Raw genomic sequence first — 22,710 nt, 5'->3', positions numbered from 1 at the left:
GATCAGGGGGTTGGGGCGCCACCCTCTATCATCCACAGAGCAGGGCTGATCAGGGGGTTGGGGCGCCGCCACTCTCACACTCAGGGCAGGGCCGATGGGGAGGTTATGGCTCTACCCCGTCACACACAGAGCAGGGCCTGGGAGGGGGGGGGGGTTGGGGCGCCGCACCCTGTCACACAGAGAGCCGCAGGGCGATCAGGGGGTTGGGGAGCTCCCCCCATCAGGCACAGAGCAGGGCTGATCAGGGGGTTGGGGCGCCTTCCCCTGTCAGGAACAGAGCAGGGCAGATAGGGAGGTTGTGGCCCCGCCCCCTGTCACACACAGAGCTGCAGGGCGGTCAGGGGGTTTGGGCGTTACCCCCTGTCACACTGATCCCAGTGCCGGGAGGCCTTGTGGCTCCGCTGATCCCGGTGCTGGGAGGCATATTACCCTTTTACTATATAGGATAAAGGCCTGGTGCACGTGTGGGGGCCGGCTGGTTTGCCCTGAAGGGTGTCCTGGATCAGAGTGGGGGTCCCCACTGGGGTGCCTGGCCAGTCTGGGTGAGGGGCTGAGGGCTTTTTTCAGGCTGGGACTGAAGCTCCCAACTGCTCCGATTTTTCTTTTCTTTTTTTTTATTCTGGGCCAGCTTTAGCTCTGAGGCTCCAGCTCTTAGGCAACTGCTGCTGAAAGCAGGTATCTGGTTTGTTTACGTTCTATAATCGAAACTCTGTATCAATTCCAGCTCTGAGATCCCGGGTCGCTGAAAGCAGGTTTCTGGGGTTTTGTTTAGCTTCTATATTTGTTACAATGTTTTTTAAACTGCAGGCTCAGAGGCCGGCAAGGCAGGCGGGGAACGTTGGAGTCCTCCGTCACTGAAGCAAGCAAGCCTCATGTTAGTTTTAAGCTGCCTGGCTGCCGGTCGCCATCTTGGCTGGCAGTTAATTTGCATATCTCCCTGATTAGCCAATGGGAAGGGTAGCGGTCATACGTCAATTACCATGTTTCTCTTTTATTAGCTAGGACTAGAGTCCCGGTGCACAAAAATTTGTGCACTCGGGGGGAAGGGGGGCGTCCCTCAGCCCAGCCTGTGCCCTCTCGCAGTCTGGGACCCCTCGGGAGATAACGACCTGCTGGCTTAGGCCTGCTCCCAGGTGGCAGAGGGCAGGCCCAATCCCTAGGTGCAGCCCCTGGTCTGGCTCAGAGCAGGGCCGATTGGGGGGTTTGGGCACCGCCCCCTGTCACACTCAAGGCAGGGTCGATGGGGAGGTTGTGGCATGACCCCCTGTCACACACAGAGCAGGGCCCATCAGCGGATTGCGGATCTCCCCCCTGTCACTCACAGAGTAGCCCCGATAGGGGAGTTGGGGCGCCGTCCCTTGTCACACACAGAGCAGGGTGGATCAGTGGGTTGGGGCACCGCCCTCTATCACCCACAGAGCAGGGCCGATCAGGGGGTTGGGGCGCCGCCACTCTCACACTCAGGGCAGGGCCGATGGGGAGGTTATGGCTCTACCCCGTCACACACAGAGCAGGGCCTGGGAGGGGGGGGGTTGGGGTGCCGCACCCTGTCACACACAGAGCAGGGCCGATCAGGGTGTTTGGGTGCTGCCCCCTGTCACGCTGATCCCGGTGCCGGGAGGCCTCGCGGCTCCGCTGATCCCGGTGCTGGGAGGCATATTACCCTTTTACTATATAGGGTAGAAGCCTGGTGCATGGGTGTGGCCGGCTGGTTTGCCCTGAAGGGTGTCCTGGATCAGGGTGGGGGTCCCCACTGGGGTGCCTGGCCAGTCTGGGTGAGGGGCTGAGGGCTGTTTTCAGGCTGGGGGTGACTGAAGTTCCCAACCGCTCCTTTTTTCCTTTTTTTTTTTATTCTGGGCCAGCTTTAGCTTGAGGCTTGGCTCCAGCTCTTAGGCCTCGGCTGAAAGTAGGTTTCTGGCCTTTGCTTACAGTGTTGCGAATCTGCTGGCTGAAGTCCGGAGGTATTTGTTACAATGTTTCTTAAACTGCCGGCTCAGAGGCCTGCAGCCCCAGGCGGGGAACATTGGTTTCCTCCAACGATCCTCCGTCACTGAGGCAAGCAAGCCTCATGTTAGTTTCAAGCTGCCTGGCTGCCGGCCGCCATCTTGGCTGACAGTTAATTTGCATATCTCGCTGATTAGCCAATGAAAAGGGTAGCGGTCATACGCCAATTACCATGTTTCTCTTTTATTAGTGTAGATGTCCTCTCATATTTTTTAAATGCCTGATACATCCCACCAGCATACTATCCCTATTCACCGATAAATAAATATTTAACAATTGGACCACCAGATCTTTGTTGCCAGCTGTGTGGTAGGTAACCCAACTTCTAAACATTATTTTATTGCCTGCTTCTTGGACCACTTCTAGCACCAACTGTTGCAAGTTGGGTTCTCCAAAAAGTAGACTCTGAGATAGAGTTTAGTGTGTAGGATGCTTATCAGGGAGTGTCCCTGAGATTCACAACTGTGGAAGGGAATGAAAGTGGAAGAAATGCATACCTATCAAATGACTGGGAATCAAACCGGTAGTCTTTCGGTGCATGGGATGGAGGACACCCAATCATCTGAGCCACATAGGCCAAGGCTGGCTTTATGTGTGTGTGTCTAGATATTTATTAAAATGACATCACAAAAAGCTTGGCATCAGAGCTGCAGATAGAAATATCCCCAAAGGAAGGGTAGACAATTCATTTTGTTTAATGGAAAGTCCCTTTGAACACTGCCAGCTCTTTCTAATTAGAGGACCCTCCTCACCTGCTAGTCCGTCTGGACTGCAAGGTGGGCTTCCCCATCAGGAGGGACTGTCCCAGGTAGATGGCCTCAATTCTCACATCAGGCCCATTTTTTTTGTTGTAGATGAATAAATGGTCATTCTGGTTTGTCATTTGTCTTCCTGTGAAGTTGCTTGGCAAGAAGTAATCCTCTTGAGTAAACAAGTTCCTGGATCAGCAGGGCAGAGAACTAACCCTGGATCTATAGTGATACCACCATGACCCCAAATTCCCACAAGGTCATTTCCTTTTCTAAAATAATGTATTTCCTTTGCCTGGATCATGCCCTGATTGTCTTTAAACTCTGAAGCGACTCCATCAAGATATGAAATTACTGAATAATTTGCCTCTTGCTTTAACTATTGCAATATTTTTTTACTGGCCTGTGTTACTGCAGCCCTTCTTAAAGGTTTTCATGAAATTTGTCCTTTTTTTTTTAAAAAAAAATATATTTTATTGATTTTTTACAGAGAGGAAGGGAGAGGGATAGAGAGTTAGAAACATCGATGAGAGAGAAACATCGATCAGCTGCCTCCTGCACATCTCTCACTGGGGATATGCCCGCAACCCAGGTACATGCCCTTGACCGGAATCGAACCTGGGACCTTTCAGTCCGCAGGCCGACGCTCTATCCACTGAGCCAAACCGGTTTCGGCGAAATTTGTCCTTTGACCTCTTGAGGCAGTAACTACTCTGTGTGTAAATTTGTGCAGGTTACTGTAGAAGACATATTTTAATGTCTATGACAAAAATCACTACCTTCAAGGTTTTTACCCTTCTGTTGAAAAGTCTTGTATATAAAACAATGAATGAGCAGTGCAGTCAAGCTTATAATCTAGTTTTCATTTGAACGTAATTAAGTGTCAGTGTATATAACATAAAAAATAAATATTATAGGATGCCAGGAGAGCAATCATTAGGACATGGACACATTAGGGAAAGTTTTTAAGGAGAACATGGGATTTAAGTTGTGTTCTGAATAGTTGCAGTCAATGTATCAATGAGGACCTATTGGTTGCAAGTGATAGAAACCAAATTCAGATTAATTTAGGCAAAAGGAATTCATTGGTGCTTGAAAGTCAAGGAAAGGCCCAATAACCAAGCCTTGGCAAGATGCTGCAACTGGACCTTGGGAACAATTAGAACTGGGAAAATAAATGCTGACTGAGCCTTCTTTTATCCTCCTATTCCCATCTCTCTCAGCACCTTCATTTTATCTTGTTGCAAACCAGTTTTCTTCCCAATATTAGCAGGAGCTCCACAAGAGCCACCAGATATAAAAGAGCCACCAGTTTTCGTTCAGAAAATTCCTGGGAATAAACTGATTGGCCCAGTGCAGACCAGGTGCTCATCACTGGACCAGTCAGCTGAAGTGAGAGGAGTCATGTAAACACCTGAGACCAAACTTATGGGATGCAGAAGAGGGAAGAATGCTGAGCAGAGCCCTAACCAGTTTGGCTCAGTGGATAGAGTGTCGGACTGTGCACTGCGGGCACATTCCCAGTAGGGGGTGTGCAGGAGGCAGCTGATGGATGTTTCTAACTCTCTATCCCTCTCCCTTCCTCTCTGTAAAAAATCAATAAAATATATTTTTTAAAAATGCTGAGCAGAGAAAATATTAATTCTATTATGAGAAGGAATGAGTATGGTTTAGGCAGATTCTAGCTTGGATAAGAAATTGAGGATAAATATGAGTCTTATAGATGGAGTAGGATATTATGGAGGGTTTAGAATGTATGCAGTGGCACATCTGGAGGCCAAAGGAATATGGTGTCCAGCTCTGGGTGCCACATTTAAAAATGGAAATAGACAAACTGTTGCGTCCAGAGTAGGGCAGTCAATAGGCTGAATGTAAGTTGTATAAGAGCAGTAACTAATCCAGGTTTCTCACTGGGTTTGGAAAGAAGGAGCCAAAGATAAAAGACAGCAAAGAGAGTTCAATAGCATTTAGGGTTAGTGAGAGGAGGCCCCCTTTTTTTTAACGTGGTCAATTTTATTTTCCTTAAAACAAAAAATAGAGTCTTTGGTTGTACAAACATCACTACTGTAGTTATGGTCTTGCCAAGAGGTCCTGGCTGGGGAGGGAGCAGTTAGTTGGTGGCCAGAACTCCTGAGGGGTCTCTAAAATGTTAACACCCAGGTTAAAAGACTTGGGGCAAGGGTGGTGTTGGTGCTGGCAGAGCCCCCACCCCAAGTCTGGGGAAGGGACCCAACCTTCTAGGAGGATACTGGGCCCAGGCCTCAGCTCCCCAAGAGGAGGTCTTAAGGAGAGAAGCCAAGAATAGCCAAAGATTTCCAGTTTAGAAGGATGTTAATATGGGTAATTCAATTTTATTTTATTTTTTAAAAATATTTTTATTGCCGAAACCGGTTTGGCTCAGTGGATAGAGCGTCGGCCTGCGGACTGAAAGGTCCCAGGTTCGATTCCGGTCAAGGGCATGTACCTGGGTTGCGAGCACATCCCCAGTGGGAGATGTGCAGGAGGCAGCTGATTGATGTTTCTCTCCCATCGATGTTTCTTACTCTCTATCTCTCTCCCTTCCTCTCTGTAAAAAATCAATAAAATATATTAAAAAATATTTTTATTGATTTCAGAGAGGAAGGGAGAGGGAGAGATAGAAACATCAATGATGAGAGAGAGAATCATTGATCGGCTGCCTCCTGCATACCCCCTACTGGGGATGGAGCCCACAACCCAGGCATGTGTCCCGGCTGGGAATTGAACCATGACCTCCTGGTTCATAGGTGGATGCACAAGCACTGAGCCATGCCAGCTGGGCTAATTCAATTTTAGACATACTGAATTTGAGATGCTAGTGGTGTACTAGTATCCGGAACTGCTATGGAGAGGTTGAAAATGTTTACTAGGGTGTAGGGAAAGAGATGCTCACATCTCTTTAGATAATTCATATCTGAAGCTAGAAAAGGGGAAGGTGCAGTCTGGGCTTTGGAGACAACCCCATTCAAGGTTGTGGGAAGAGAAGAGTCAGTGAAGGAGGCAGCTGGGGAAGGATGGAGGAGGTAGGAGAACTAGGCAAGTGTAGAGACTAGAGAAGTCAAAGCAGAATTTCAAGAAGGAAGAGCTGGTGGCGTGGAAATGAGTAATGGAAGAAACTTGGAAAAAGCAATTTTATTTTCTGAAGCCTGGAGGGGAATGGTGTTGACTTCCAGGGGTTACACTTCTTTCCGATTCAAGCTGAGCCCTTAATTCCTTCTAGCACTATACTAGGTGCTGGAGACAGGTCTGGACCAACAAGTTCACCGCGTGTTGGAGGGCCTGAGAAGTAAAAGAACAATTAAGATACAATGTTCAAAGCGCTTAAATAAAAGTGTGCACAAGGTCTAGAAGCCTTGTGGAGTGGGCGACCCCACGGGGCGGGGCAGGGAAATGGCGGGCACAACGGTTTGCTGCCCAGGTGCGTGCTGGGTCTCCCAATCCGCGGGGCAATTCCAGTAGAACCAGGTCTCTGAGGTCACAGCTCTCCGGCGGCTGGGGCGCGGGGACACCGTGGGGCGCGAGGGGACCCTGGCGCCTCCGGGCGAAGGAACGTTAGCAACACAAGGGTCCGATTTGAAAGATGCGGGATGGAGTTTGCAGCCTGAAGATGGGATGCAGGAAAAGACGAATAGTTTGTCTAAGTTCTCTCCTTTCTCTCACATGGGACAGAAAAGAACAGGAGTGGTAGAAACCGGGCTTTTTGGAAAGCGAGTAGAGACCAAAAGCCTCGGGTCGACTGGCTTAGGGATCTTGGTTACTAGTCCTAGGCCTCCGCATCGGACCGGAACTCTAGTGTCAAAACGCCTAGTTTGGCGTCGGGTCGTAAAAGCAGCTGGACCTACACCGGAAAGTGGAGTGCCCGGTCGGGAAAAGCCGGGGACCCGGGCAGAGGCCACTCGTGAACCCCGGTGGGGAGGGCGAGTGGGCCTCTGCTGGGCGATCGCGTGTCCCGGACGTGCGAGGGCGACACAGCCTAGCAGGTGAGGGCTGAGGGGACCACACCCCGACCGGATTGGGAGCTTATTGCCAGGGCTCTAGAGTTAGTGTTGCTACCTAGTAGCTGTAATGACCTCGGGGAGTTGAATCTTGGAACCTCCGGGGTCTCACCTCGATAATAACAATAGTCGCTCTCCCGGAGTTGCTGTGAGGAGCCGATGGAAATACACTTAGAACAGTTTCTGGCACATGGTAAACCCTCCTAGATACACAGTCTTTCTAAAGACTGCTCCATTCAGCTGCGGCAAAAGCCACGGCCTTCAGTCTGGGATCATCCGTTAACGGGTTTGACTTTATTGGTAAAAATATGAAACGAACGTTTATAATTACAGTTGTATTAGAGACTTAGCAACACTACCGAGGGTTTGGGAAACAGGGTGACTATTACTCATCATCCCATCATCCTATGCTAGACTTTAAGACTTTTATTCCCTCCTCTCCCCCACCCAAATATATTATACTTTTTAAAAATATTTTGGAGACAACCGACTGTGGGGGTTGTCTCCAAAGCCCAGTACTTTCCTGCACGCCCCCCACTGGGGATGTGCCCGCAACCAAGGTACACGCCCTTGACCGGAATCGAACCGGGGACCCTTGAGTCCGCAGGCCGACGCTCTATCCACTGAGCCAAACCGGTTCTGGCAAAGCCCAGTACTTTTTATTGTGAGAGGTTTATTAAAGCTGGGGACAGTGAGACAGGAAGGCTTAGGACAGAAGAAACAATAGAGGGACTGGAGGGGCCTGCTTTTGCTCTCTAGAGACCTATGGGCAAGAAGTGAGCCCGGGCAGGGCTGCTGCGCTCCCTGCAGAGTCGGCTAAAAGAGGGCCTTGGGGACAGGTTTAGGGGGTCAGCCCGCCGTGAGGTGCTGCTGCCCATTGCTCCCCTGGTTGCAAGTCTCCCCGCGGGGTGGGGGGGGGTATCCCTTAGAGTTAGGAGATGCGTGCCTGAGGGGAAGGGAACCACACTGGTGTCCTCCTGGGAGGGAGAGGACCTCTGTACGTTTTTATACTTGTAATGTTCGCACATATGGTCCTGTAGCTGGAGCAGGTAGGAGAGGGGACCGTGCGGTCTTCCTGGTTCTGGCAGCACTTCCTGCCAGCACGTAAGAAATGTTGTTGCAAAGAGCAAGGTTGTTGTTTTTCTGGAGTGATTTATATTGGTAATGCTATACATACAGAGAGGCAGCAGCAGCAAATGGAAAGATCTCAGGCCAGCACACGAGTTGGAGATTCCATACCGATTGACATTGTGAGCTTCGGCAAGCTGCTTCATCGGTTGGTGTCTTGTTTCCCTGAGAAAGGAAATATCTACCTGCCTTGTCTTACAGAAGTCACATGTGCATACGTCAAGGTTGCTTGAACATATTGAGAATGGTGTTTAAATGTGATAGTATTAGTGTTACTGTTTATTTCTGTCTTTGAGGACCTCACATAGTGACTGATAGTCAAAGCCTTGTTACTCAGTGTGAGCCTTGGACTAGGATCTTGTTAGATATGAAGAATCTTGGAGATCCTGATAGACTTACTGGATCAGAGACCCTTCTTATAGCCATCATTCCACCTGGTCTTCAGAAAAATCCCTTAAGGTAGGTAAGGGAACTGTTATCCCCAAGGAAATGGAGACCTCCGAAGGTCAACTGGTTTACCTGAGGGTAAACAGCGTTAGTAGGTTTCGCCATACGAAATTGCCAATATTTACAATACTTACAACCTAATAAGAGGGCAAGGCCAGGTGTCAAGTCAAAGTTTTCTTTTCTTTTTTTTTTTTTAAATATCTTACCTGAAGCCCTAACCGGTTTGGCTCAGTGGATAGAGTGTCGGCCTGTGGACTCAAGGGTCCCAGGTTCGATTCTGGTCAAGGGCATGTACCTTGGTTGCAGACACATCCCCAGTAGGGGGCGTGCAGGAGGCAGCTGATTGATGTTTCTAACTCTCTATTCCTCTCTCTGTAAAATCAATAAAATATATTTTTAAAAAAATCTTACCTGGAGTTCGCTTTTTTAAAGATGTTTTTATTGATTTGAAAGAAAGGAAGGGAGAGGGAGAGAGGAAATAGAAACATCAATGATGAGAGAGAATCATCGATTAGCTGCCTCCTGCACGCCTCTTACTGGGGATCAAGCGCACAACCCAGGCATGTGCCCTGACCTGGAATCAAACCTCTGATCTCTTGGTTCATGGGTTGATGCTCAACCACTGAGCCACACCAGCTGGGCAAGTCCCAAGTTTTCTGATTCCATATTCAATGCACACTCTAAATCCCTCTTTTATTTTCTTTTTAAATCTTCATATGAGGATATATTTTTTGTTACTGATTTTTTATCTTTTTTTTTTTAAATATATTTTATTGATTTTTCACAGAGAGGAAGGGAGAGAGACAGAGAGTCAGAAACATTGATGAGAGAGGAACATCGATCAGCTGCCTCCTGCACATCTCCCACCGGGGGATGTGCCCGCAACCCAGGCACATGCCCCTGACCGGAATCGAACCTGGGACCCCTCAGTCCACAAGCCGACGCTCTATCCACTGAGCCAAACCGGTTTCGGCTGATTTTTTAAAATATTTTTTTTTTATTGACTTCAGAGAGGAAGGGAAAGGGAGAGGGAGAGGGAGAGAAACATCAATGATGAGAGAATCATGGATCAGCTGCCTCCTGCACGCCCCCCACTGCGGATGAGCCCGCAATCCAGAATTGAACCCAGGACCCTTCAGTCCACAGGCCAGTGCTCAATCCACTGAGCCAAACTGGCTAGGGCATCACTGATATTTGAGAGAGAGAAAAGACATTGATGTGAGAAGGAAACATTGATTGGTTACCTCCCGTAGGTGCCCCACCCGGGAATTGAACCTGCAACCTTTTGGTATACAGGATGATGCTCCAACCAACTGAGCTCTGTGGCCGGGGCTGTAAGTCCTTCTTTTTATGAAGTGCTAACTGAAAGGGTTAAAGAGACTAACATGTCAATTAGCTTAGGTCCTGGAGCGAATGAGTTGAATGTTTTATTCTAGAAACCAATTATTTCTTTAAAAATCTAGTCCTGGTGGAGTTGCCAAAAAACAAACAAAACAAAACCAGAAAAACAATAAAAGCACAAAATCAGCATAAAAATTTGTTTTAAAATGAACACAATCTTTTGAAACACATACTTGAATTATTTTGGGGTCGATTAATCATAAACTCCACGAAGGGCTCTGTGTTTATATTTATTTTGGTATTTTTTTCACAAGTTAGCTGGATGCATTATGTATAGTGCAAACAGTATTCTTGTCATACGTCCTGGATAAATGTTTGTAGAGTTAGAAAATAAATTCATGAATTTCACAATACATGATCTCTGTTGAATTTGAAATCGTGATATATTTTTTGCTACACTTGTAACTCTTCGATGTCTCTTCTTTTATAGGTGGAATTGGGCTATTAGCTGAAGCTTCTTTCTCTGGTAGCCCAGGGAGAAATTTAAGTTTCGACTTGTTCTTACCATGGCTCTGGTTCACAAATTGCTGAATGGCTCTTACATTCTCAGAAAAGGCCTAAAGCCAAGTGTTGCCGCATGTCCATTTTTGAGTACCCGCTCTGCAGACTATTGTTCCAGTAGTCTTCAGAAACCAGTGGCTACTCCTGGCAAAGCTTCCACTCAGAGGACCGCTGCAGGGGGTTTGCAAGAAGATCAGAGAGAAGTTGCTTTGGATATACCTTCTCCTGAGGAGAAGCCTGAAGTTAGTTTTGATAAAGCAATTAAAGATGAAATCAAGGAACATTTTAGGCGTTTGAAGGATGAGATTGTGAATCATTGGATAGGGCCTGAAGGCCGCCCTCTGCAGGAGATCATTCTGGAACAAGCCAGAGTTGTCTGGCAGTTCCGTGGAAAAGAAGATTTGGACAAGTGGATAGTGACTTCGGATAAGACAATTGGAGGCAAAAGTGAAGTGTTCCTGAAAATGGGCAAGAATAACCAGAGTGCACTGCTGTATGGAACTCTGAGCTCCGCGGCGCCTCAGGATGGGGAGAATAGTCAGAGCGGATACTGTGCAATGATATCCAGGATTCCAAGGGTAGGTCAGGCCCAGGAGCTTGAGTTTTCTGGTGAACTGGGGTGACACTGTAGCACGAACTGTAGCTGAGAGTTTCTGTAAATGAAAACACCTGGCACCTCCTCTTGTCTGGGGTTGTGTAACTCCTGGCCACAAGCTGAAGCACAAGGGGAAGCGGCTCCTGAGGCGGGGCTGCTTCTTTCTGGGCATCACTTTGGTCCAGAGTGGTGCGTTCTTACGTTTAACACATTAAGCGCCAAGCCTGTTTTGTCTTCCTTTCTGCTTCAGTCGCCGGGGACTGACCTGGCACTTAATGTGTTAAGGAGCCTGAGAGGTTAGACAACTGAACAATGATCTGGAGAGGTTTGCATCTCCTCTAACATAGACCACAGACCCTGAAATAGCCAGGGATTCCTTAGAGTGGATGTAGGATCAGTATGTGGCTTTTTATTTATTTTAATTAAAGTAAACTTAATTTTAGAGTAGTTTTAGTTTTACAGAAAAATTGCAAAGTAGTAGAGAGTTCCTGTAATGCCCTCATCTAGCTTCTCTAATTGTTACCATCTTACATTACTATAATACATTGTCATAACTAAGAAACCAATATTGGTACATTACTATTAACTAATTCCAGACTATTTGAATTACAATAGCTTTTCCACTAATATTCTACTTCTGTTCCAGGATCCCATTCAGGATTTTACATTACATCTAGTTGTCATGTCTCTAGTCTCCTTTGGTCTGTGACAGTTTCTTAGTCTTTCCTTATTTTTCATGAGGATTTGAGAAATACTGGTTAGATATCCTATATAATAAAGAGCTAATATGCTAATTGGACTGAACAGCAGAATGACTGTCTGGACGACCTTCCAGATGAAGCCAGGGCTGCGAGGGGCTGTGAGGGCCAGCTGACGCAGCCGGGGCTGTGAGCGCTGAGCCCCTTGCATGAATTTTGTGCACCAGGCCTCTAGTTTTATATAATGACCCTCAGTTTGGGATTTTCTGATTCAGCTGGGGTCTGGGGTTTTTTCTCCTGGTTAGACTGGGGTTCTGGGTTTTTAGGAAGAATGCCACAAAGTTAAAGTACCCTTCTCATTACATTGTCTGAAAGATACATGCAGTGCCTGGTCAGAGAGCTCAGTTGGTTAGAGCATTGTCCCAATACTCCAGAGTTTTGGGTTTGGTCCCTGGTCATATAACAGGAGTCAACCAATGAATGCATAGATAAGTGGAGCAATAAAAATCAATGTTTTGCTTTTTCTCAAGTCAATAAAAAAAAATAATAATTTCTTTTAAAAGAAAAGAAAGGTATGTGCTAGCAACATGACATCACTGATGTGTCAACTTTGATCACTTGGTCAAAGGAGTGTTTGTGGGGTTACTCCATTGTTCAGTTACTTCTTTTTCTTTCTTTTTTTTTTTTGAAGAATAGTTTATTGATTTTTAGAGTGAGAGGAAGGAGAAAAACATCGATGTGAGAGCGCGACATTGATCTGCTGCCTCCTCCACCTAACCCAGGCATATGCCCTGACCAGGAATCGAACTGTGACCTCCTGGTTCATAGGTCGATGCTCTACCACTGAGCTATGCCTCTTGAGCTTTTTTCTTCTTTCTATACCATGTTCTTTGGAAGCAAGTCACTAAATGTACCCTACTTTCAAGATGGGAAGGTTGTAGGATTAAATTGTATCTCCTGAAAAGTGTACTGTACACATAAATTATATGTATTTTTGGGATTCTTCAGAAAGAAAGATTTGTTTCTTCTACCACATATATTTATTTATTAGTATGGACTCACACTTTGGGTTATAGTCCAATAATATGTTATTTATTTTGTTGCTGAAATTGTTCTAGCTTTGGCCACTGGGACTTCTTTCAGGTTGGCTCCTGTCCCTTGATCTGCTCCCATCCTTTTGAAAAAATATTTTTATTGATTTTCAGAGAGGAAGGGAGAGGGAGAGAAAGATCCATGTGAGAACAAAACATCGACTGGCTTCCTCCTGCATGCCCTCTATTGGGGATGGAGGCTGAAACCTGGGCATGTGCCCTGACTGGGAATCGAACTGGCAACTCTGGTGCACAGGATGACGCCCAGCCAACTGAGCCACACTGGCCAGGGCCCCATCCTTTGGGGTTTTTTGTTTTTGTTTTTTGTTTTTTAGCACATTTTGGCTCTACAAGATGTTCTACCTCATCTTGTATTTCCCTTGTCCCAACCCAAGAATAAGCCATTTCTCAAAAGAGCTCTGGTTTCTTTTTTTTATGAAGGATGTTATTAGAAACTAAGATCTGGGCAATGAGTATGCTTGTTGTTACTGGGATGACAGTATTTCTAGGACATCCAAGTGGACATAGCTAGGAAGTATATACATACCAACTTGTACAAATACATGTCTATAATTTTATAATTTCTATATTCATGTTAATTTTTTTTAATCCTCACACAAGGATATTTTTTCCATTGATTTTTAGAGAGTGGAAGGGAGAGGGAGAGATGGAGAGAAACACCACTATGAGAGAGACACATTGATTGGTTGCCTCCGGTATGCCCCAGACCAGGGCTAGGAGCCTGCAACCGAAGTACATGCCCTTGACTGGAATTGAACCCCGGGCCCTTCAGTGTGCAAGCTGATGCTCTATCCATTGAGCCAAACCAGCTAGGGCCATATTAATCTAAATATGATTTCATACTAATGCTCTCTAATTCAGTACCAAGTGGTTCAGTCTGGCCTTCCCCCTCTTGCTTCTGTAACTTCACTTTGAAACAGTGAGAAACCTATCTCCCACCATTTACCATCCATTTACTTATTAGTTTTTTTTTTTTTAATATATTTTATTGATTTTTTACAGAGAGGAAAGGAGAGAGATAGAGAGTTAGAAACATCGATGAGAGAGAAACATCGATCAGCTGCCTCCTGCACATCTCCCACTGGGGATGTGCCCGCAACCCAGGTACATGCCCTTGACCAGAATCGAACCTGGGACCTTTCAGTCCGCAGGCCGACGCTCTATCTACTGAGCCAAACCGGTTTTGGCCATTTACTTATTAGTTTAACCCCAATATACATGTAAAGCAGTTTCAGGATTTTTTAAAATTATATTTTTGTTGATTTCAGAGAGGAAGGGAGAGGGAGAGAGAGATAGAAACATCAATGATGAGATAGAATCATTGATCGGCTGCCTCTTGCACACCCCCTACTGGGGATGGAGCCCGCAACTGGCATGTGCCCTGACTGGAATCAAACCTATGACCTCTTGGTTCATTGTTTGATGCTCAATGGTTGAGCCACACCAGCTGGGCAGTTTTAGGATTTTTAACTCAAAACTCTGTGAGACAACTTGACCAAGTAGAATATAGTGTTTATGTATAGTTTGTCTTTAGCCTTATAGTATCTAGTCAGAACACTTTTCCAAAGTGACGTAGGTTAGTTCTTCTATCTCTCCACTGGCCTATGGCTTTTACAAATTTGTTGACCAAGTATTGTTTCAGGGCTGCTCTGGACAGATTCCCATGTCTGACCTTGGCCACAGCCCTTGCATGTTTGCTTGGATATTGTGCTTTAAGGAAAAAGACAAATGTTAGGAGTATTAGGTTCCGTATCTCCAGATAATGCTGAAAAAGAAAGGTAGGTATTCTTCCAGAGGCAACAAATTATGCACACCAACTTGTGCACACCAAGATTTTTTTTCAGGCCCTGAAAATCCACAAAATGGAATTGATCAGTCTACAATAGAAAATAATTCTGTGGCTAAATATGTATTGTGGAGTAATAGAAAAATGTTCATAACATTTAAAAAATATGTTTTTATTGATTTTTTTAGTGAGAGAGAAAGGAAGAGGGATAGAGAGAAAGAAACATCCATGAGAGAAGAACATCATTGATTGGCTGCCTCCTGCATGCCCCCCCCCACCCCCACCCCCGAGGATCGAGCTCACAACCTGGGCATGTGCCCTGACCGGGAATCAAACTGGCAACCTCTTGGTTCCTGGGCATGATAACATTTATTAAGTGTACCTGGCATTCCTTGTGCTGATTAGTTTACATACATTGTCCCTTTTATTTCTCACAATAATATTGTAACGTATGATCATTCCAGTTTGTTTTTTTAAAAATATATTTTATTGATTTTTTACAGAGAGGAAGGGGGAAGGATAGAGAGTTAGAAACATCGATCAGCTGCCTTGTGCACACCCTGTACTGGGGATGTGCCCGCAACCAAGGTACATGCCCTTGACTGGACTCGAACCTGGGACCCTTCAGTCTGCAGGCCGACACTATCCACTGAGCCAAACCGGTCAGGGCTGTTGTTTTTTTAATGGATATTTTTCCATTGATTTTTAGGGAAAGTGGAAGAAAGAGAGAAAAGACAGAAACATCAATGTGAGAGAAACATTGATTGGTTGTCTCCTGTACGAGCCCTGACCAGGGCCCAGGCCGGGGAGGAGCCTGCAACCAAGTATGTGCCCTTGACCAGAATTGAACTCTGTAGCCTCTGGTCCGTAGGCCGATGCTCGTTCCACTAAGCCAAACTGGCTAGGGCTGATCATTCCAGTTTTACACATGAGGAAGCTGAGGCTTGGGGAGATCTAGTAACTTGTCTAGAGTTATATAGCTACTAATTAATAGCTCATTTCTGCTCACTGGTATTCTTAAAATCAGATTGCCTCTGAGATTGTTATAAATAAGCACCTTTGGAAATTAACACTAAGTTCCACTTTGAAAGAGAGAGACAATATAGATCAGCGGTTGCCAACCGTTGGTCCATGCACCACTGGTGGTCTGTGAGGTCCAAAAGGTTGGTGACTGCTGATATAGATGGTTAAGAACACAGATTTTGGCCCAGCCGGTGTGGCTTAGTGGGTAAGCATCAACCCATGAACCAAGAGGTCACTGGTTTGATTCCCTGTCAGGGCACATGCCCAGGTTGTGGGCTTGATCCCCAGTAGGGGGCATGCAGGAAGCAGCTGATCAATAATTTCCTCTCATTGATGTTTCTATTTCTCCCTTCTCTCTGAAATCAATAAAAACACATTTAAAAAAAACACACAGATTTTGGAGTTATTTATTAACAGTACTGGATTTATCATTTATTAGAGTGCTCAGTTTATTCATTCGTAAAGTGGAGTGTAAAGATAGTACCTATCTCATAGGGGTGTTAGGATTAACTTATGCAAGCAGTGTTTAAGTTTTTCAATAGATGGTAACTATTGTTATAAAATATCAATTTTAAAACTTGAGCTCTTTCATAGTTTTCTAATTTATTGGAAGGCAGTTGTCATTAAATGGCCCACTCAGGAGTCATTGCTCCATAGGACCAGGGAAAGAAAGTACATAATAGTAATTCTTTTCCATTCAGTGATACAGGTGAGTGCCCGCCCCATATAAACTGTCCTGGGCCATTCCTATCTTGAACATTACCTTAGAAACATACTGTGTCGGTATTTTGTACTAAAGTAGGAATCACTAGATTTATCTACTCCCTTGTGAGGGAATTGAATCCGAAAAAGAAAAATGATTATGGATCCCTTTGTTGTTACAAAAAGTGCTAACTCACATTTTGCTAATAATGGAAAATGAGGTGAAATTAACTTTCCTTTCTGTACCTTAGGGTGCTTTTGAGAGAAAGAAGTCTTATGATTGGTCTCAGTTCAATACCTTGTATCTCCGTGTCCGTGGAGATGGTCGGCCTTGGATGGTGAATATCAGGGAGGACACAGATATAATTCAGAAGACGAATCAGATGTACAGTTACTTCATGTTCACCCGTGGTGGTCCCTACTGGCAGGAGGTCAAGGTAACAGCCCAGGTCTTTACTGTACATCTTCTGAGATCATGGTTACATTGTAGTTTTTCTTTTTCTTATTAGTCCTTCTTGCAAGGTGTGGGAAAGGAAAGAAGGGAGAGGACCAAGGAGCAAGATTTACACAATTGACTTTTTCTTTGATTAGTATATATGTTAGCTTACTAACCAGGAAATATTTTTTTTAATATATTTTATTGATTTTTTACAGAGAGGAAGGGAGAGGGATAGAGAGTTAGAAACATCGATGAGAAAGAAACATCAATCAGCTGCCTCCTGCACACCTCCTACTGGGGATGTGCCCACAACCAAGGTACATGCCCTTGACCGGAATCGAACCTGGGACCCTTGAGTCCACAGGCTGACGCTCTATCCACTGAGCAAAACCAGCTAGGGCCAGGAAATATTTTTGATAAGGATATGGCCAGGTACATGCTAAGTCATGGGTACATTTCTGGTTTATGCCTAAGTAGACGTTTCTTTTAAAAAAATATTTTTATATGTTTTTATTGATTGAAGAGAGGGAGAGATAGAAACATCAATGATGAGAGAGATTCGACCAGCTGCCTCCTGAATGCCCTCTACTGGGGATCGATGGGCCCTGACTGGGAATGGAACAGTGACCTCCTGGTTCATGGGTGAACACTCGGCCACTGAGCCACACAGGCGGGGCAGATGTTTCTTTTTAAGTTTCTGCTCTATCACCTCTTCAGGGCAGCTCTACTAATATCGTGTCCCTAGCTTAGTAGAAAGGCTCCCTTAAGAGTAATAAATACTTTCATCCTTTACAATCATCAAAATTTTTATTTCTTGGTAGTATAAGGCAGTCTTATTTTGTAAATGAGAAGCTTTGAGAAGATAAACAATGTTAACCAGAGGAAAATAAGTGGAAATTCAGGGAGGACTAAATCAAGTGTCCATTCCTGTCTTCTAAATCATGAAGGTTTTAAATCCATAAACTCAAAAGAAAGTATCCATTTTGTTCATACTTAAAACTAATGCTTATCCTGGATTCCTTTTTCCCTCACCCCCATCCAGTCTATTAGTAAATCCTGTCATATCTACTTCCAGAATACACCCAGAGCCCGCCATTTCTAGCCATCTCTTCCACTGTCATCGTTGTCCAGGCTTTGGGATTGCTTTGCAGCAGCTTCTTTATTGGTCTCCCTTTGTCCTCTTGCCCCCTTAAAATCCTCTCTCCACACAGCAGCCAGAGTAATGAGCTTTCTAAAGCATAGCTCAGATTACACCTTTCACATGCTTAAAACCCTTCAAAAGTTTTTCCCTTACAATGAGAATAAAGCCCAGACTCCTTAACACAGCCCCCTGGGCCTCTGATATCAGACCCCTGTCTTCATTTTCAGTCTTCCCTCATACCTCCACTCCTCCACACTGGTCCCTTTTCTGTGTGTCAAACTCAACAAGCTCATTTCTATCTGGGACCCTTTGTACTTTGTGGTGTATCTCCTGGTATGCTCTTCCCTTCATATCTTCCCTGGCTTCTTTCCTATCGTTCACCTCTCAGCTCGAAAATTGCCTCACAGAGGCCTTCCTGTCCCTCTAGCTAGTGTTGCACCCTCTCACCCTCTAACCCCGTCACTTTCTTTTTTTTTTAGTCCTTACCTGATGATATTTTTTCCATTGATATTTAGAGAGAGTGGAAGGGAGGGAGGCCATGGGGGAGAGGGAGGGAGAGAGAGAAACATCGACATGAGATACATTGATTGGTTGCCTCACACACATGCCCTGATGGGCTGGGGATTGAACCTGCAACTGAGATAGGTGCCCTTGACTGGGAATTGAATCCGAGATCCTTTCATCTGAGGCTCAATGCTCTAACCACTGAGCAACCAGCCAGGGCTAATCCAGTAACTTTTTAAAAAATATATATTTTATTGATTTTTTACAGAGAGGAAGGGAGAGGGATAGAGAGTTAGAAACATCGATGAGAGAGAAACATCGATCAGCTGCCTCCTGCACACTCCCTACTGGGGATGTGCCCACAACCAAGATACATACCCTTGACCGGAATCGAACCTGGGACCCTTGTGTCCATAGGCCAACACTCTATCCACTGAGCCAAACCGGTAAGGACAGTAACTTTAAAAAAAATATATATTTTTATTGATTTTAGAGAGGAAGGGAGAGATCGAGCCCACAACTCCAGCATGTGTCCTGACTGGAATTGAACCGTGACCTCCTGGTTCATAAGTCCATGCTCAATCACTGAGCCACACCAGCCAGGCGCTTTGTAGTTTATGCAAATATAAGCAAATAGGAATATAATTTTCTCCTTTTTTAAACTGAAAAAATAAAAATTGCATAGTTTGTGCATCTTCTGTTTCTATTTTTAATATTTAGATCCTGAAGACCTTCCATATCACTACATGGAATATTTTTCATTCTTTTTGTGTGTGTTTTTGTATTTTGTTATGTGGATATCTCATAGTTGACTGAATAAGTCCTGTATTGATAGTCATTTGGGGTGTTACCAATTGCTATAATGAATATTTTATCACAGTTTTTGAGACGTTTTAAAAATTAATTTAAAAAAACTTGTAGATTTGTCTGTATCATTTTTTTAAATATATTTTATTGATTTTTTACAGAGAGTAAGGGAAAGGGATAGAGAGTTAGAAACATTGATGAGAGAGAAACATCGATCAGCTGCCTCCTACACACTCCCCTAGTGGGGATGTGCCCGCAACCAAGGTACATGCCCTTGACCGGAATCGAACCCGGGACCCTTCAGTCTGCAGGCTGACGCTCTATCCACTGAGCCAAACCAGTCAGGGCTATCTATATCTTACTTTTTGACTAATATATTGTGAAGGTCTTCTCTCTCTCTATTTTTTTTGCTGTTAGAAAAAACTATATCTTTATGTATTTATCAGAGTTTGTCTGAAATATAAATTCCTAAATGTGAAATTGGTAGGTCAGTTATGACATTTTAAATTTTTTTAGTGCTGTTGGTTTTCTATTGCTACATAAAAAAAACTTCCATAAACTTAGCAACTTCAAAAACACATTTATTAGCTCAGAGTTCTGTAGGTCATAAGTTGAGACAGTAGATCTGGGTTCAATGCTCAGGGCCCTATAATGCTGTGCTCAAGGTGTTAGCTGGTCTGTATTCCTTTCTAGAGGCTCTGGGCAAGAATCTTCCAAGCTCCTCCTGGTTGTTAGCTAATTCAGTTCCTGTGACTGCAGGGCTGCTGTCCTTCCTTTACTGGCTGTCAGTGAGGGGCCACTCTCTGTTCCTAGAAGCTGCCCGCACTCCTTTCCATGTAGCTGCCTCCATCTTCAAAGCCAGCAGTGGAGAATCCCCCCACCCCATTGAATCCCTTCATGCTTCTAATCTTTTATCAGTCAGTCCCTTTTACGGGTTCAAATGATTTAGTCAGGCCTACAGAGAATAACCTATAAAAAAAGTCAACTGATTTAGGACCTTATTTCTGTGAAGTTCCTTCATAGCAACATTGAGATTAGTGTTCGAATACCTCAAAGAAGGTGCGTGTACACTGGAAGTTGGAAGTCTTGGGAGCCATCTTAGAATCCTACCACAATCGCCAGCTGCCCTCTAAGAGTTTTAATAATTTTTCACTCCTAACAGTTTACAAGTGTGCCTGTTTCTCTTCACCCCCATATTTCTATTGGGTTATTTTATCATTTTCTTAGTTTCATATCTGTGATCCAGATGACTAGCCACTTGTCATAACTGCATCTATGAAATAATTTTATAATTAAATTTAAACTATCATTCTTTTATCATTACAATTACATACAAATGCTTCAGTTACTTACATTTCAGCTATGAAATAAATGGTTTTCTTTTTTCAGATTCCTTTCTCCAAATTTTTCTTCTCTAATCAAGGAAGAATCCGGGATGCCCAGTTCCAGCTTCTACTTGACAAGGTAACGTTTTCCTTTCATTCAGAACTATATTCTCTTTAGTGAATCAGAACTCTGGTGAGGATGAATTCAGTCCATTTTGGAAGGCTGGCAAATGAAAGATGGAAATTCCTACTCAAGGCCTCCCCCTGTAATACCCAGACAGATGTTTACACAGATCTACCTATCCTTTGAGCCAAATCCCTATCCTGGAGAATTTCATCATGGTCTTCTCTTGAGCATGCCTACATTTTATTTTAGCTTTAAAATAAGAGAACAGTATTGAGTTCAGGAAAGCTTCAAGAACCTCCATTAGACACCCATGTTGTCCTCACTAGCTTAAGTGGCACTACATTAAAGGAAAAGGAAAGGAAGTAGAGTGTGGAAAGAAAAGTAGCCCTGTATTTCCTCGTAATTTGCTACAGCATATGAAAACTATGGTATACTTGCTAAGGGCTGATAGTGTAGTATAAAGACTCAGCTATAGTAATCATCTCATGGAATTTTAGTATGCGATTTTGATCAATTTCTCTATTTTAAATTTAGATCTCCTCTATTGGATTCACCCTGGCTGATAAAGTGGATGGTCCATTCTTCCTGGAAATAGATTTTATTGGAGTGTTTGCTGACCCAGCCCACACAGAAGAATTTGCCTATGAAAATTCTCCAGTGCTTAACCCAAGACTTTTTAAATAGAGATTACGTAGTAGTGTAGTATCCATGCTGATACAGAGACAAAATAAAATATTTCTTTAATGGCATCACATCAGTGGCCGGTATGTATTCCCTAAGAGAAAGCTAAATGCTCCTCCTAAGAGGTACCATATAGAGGGAAACCAAGTTCTAAACTGTACCTTAACTCAGAGAATACAGTTACTATACTGATGCATAGATACTATATAAGTAACTGTTTTCGGTTATAACGATTCCTGCATGGTTTCCAAAGCAAGGAGTCTTTGAGATGACTGATGATGGCCTACTACCACTCTGTTCCTTATAGGTTTCTTCTGTTTTCTAATCCATCTTTGAGGAAGACTGCTGAAGAATATTAAGATAAAGGTGCTATTGAAGTCCCTGAGAAAAGACATACTTAGACCTGCTTAGTCTGTTCGGGCTGCTATAACAAATTATTATAGACCAGGTGTCTTAAACAACATACATTTACTTCTCACAGTTCTGAGGGCTGAGAAGTCCAAGATCAAAGTACTTACATATCTGGTATCAGGTGAGTGTCCACTTCTTGGCTTATAGACAGCTGCCTTCTTGGCTGTATCCTCACATGGTCTCTTTCCCTTCTTTACAGACACTAATCCCAACACAAGGCCTCAATCCTCAAGACCTAATTGCCTCCAAAAGGTCCTACCTCCAAGTGCCATCATGTTGGAAATTGGGGTTTCAACATATGAAAAGGCTAATAGCTGTGGCTAGCGGGCACGGCCATGGCATACTCAGCCCCAGGGTGCCTTATGTGCCCCGCCAGCTCAGCCAGGTTTGGTGAGCCTGAGGGGGTGGAGAAGGATTGAGAAAAGACAGACAAGAGAAGAAAGCTGGGTCTCCATCAGAGAGGACAGTGTCCCACCGAGACCCAGCTTCCTTCTCTTGTCTTTTCTCAATCCTTCACCGCCTCCACTCAGGCTCACCAAACCTGGCTGAGCTGGCCGGCACATAAGGCACCCTGGGGCTGAGTATGCCATGGCCATGCTGACTCGCCACAAATAGCTGTTCCATCATCTTGGCCTACAATCTATTTTGTGTATTTTCATGTAATTATCCTTTGTTTTTAATAGCTTGTATTGAGGTATAGTTTATATAACAAAGTTTATGTTATTTTTTTTTTAAAACATTTTTATTGATTTCAGAGAGGAGGAGAGAGGGAGAGATAGAAACATCAATGATGGGAGAGATAGAAACATCAATGATGAGAGAGAATCATTGATTGGCTGCCTCCTGCACGCCCCCTACTGAGCACCGACCTGCAACCTGGACATGTGCCCTTCACCGGAATTGAACCTGGGACCCTTCAGTCTGCAGGCCTGGGTTCTAATCACTGAGCCAAACCAGCTAGAGCAGTCTGTTTATATATATTTTTATATGTTATACACTTTTTAATTCTTTTATTTATACTTAAATACTAAAATTTTTTTCTTATTGATTTTGAGAGAGAGGAAAAAAACATCAATCTGTTGTTCTACTTATTTATGCATTCATTGGTTAACTCTT

General features: G+C 44.3%; 2 protein-coding genes across 2 annotated transcripts in view; one reads left to right on the top strand and one right to left on the bottom strand.

Moving 5' to 3' along the window:
• The first annotated feature begins 6,599 nt into the window (after positions 1 to 6,599).
• Positions 6,600 to 21,254, top strand: NDUFAF1 (NADH:ubiquinone oxidoreductase complex assembly factor 1). The gene is made up of 5 exons (XM_036297855.1): positions 6,600 to 6,751; positions 10,173 to 10,821; positions 16,411 to 16,596; positions 20,440 to 20,514; positions 21,037 to 21,254. Exons 2-5 carry the CDS (start codon positions 10,249 to 10,251, stop codon positions 21,184 to 21,186), a joined length of 984 nt encoding a protein of 327 aa, XP_036153748.1. The 5' UTR covers positions 6,600 to 6,751; positions 10,173 to 10,248; the 3' UTR covers positions 21,187 to 21,254.
• The window catches only part of NUSAP1 (nucleolar and spindle associated protein 1), a 47,194-nt gene continuing 44,859 nt past the window's right edge, over positions 20,376 to 22,710 (bottom strand). The window contains exon 13 of the mRNA XM_036297826.1: positions 20,376 to 20,598. The gene's annotated coding sequence lies outside the window, so the exon portion shown is untranslated. The remainder of the gene's footprint in view (positions 20,599 to 22,710) is intronic.

This window comes from Myotis myotis, unplaced genomic scaffold, assembly GCF_014108235.1.
Source record: "Myotis myotis isolate mMyoMyo1 unplaced genomic scaffold, mMyoMyo1.p scaffold_m19_p_1, whole genome shotgun sequence".
Lineage (NCBI taxonomy): Eukaryota > Metazoa > Chordata > Mammalia > Chiroptera > Vespertilionidae > Myotis > Myotis myotis.
Note: the sequence above shows the minus strand (reverse complement) of the source record. Positions and strands in the feature narration are given on the sequence as shown.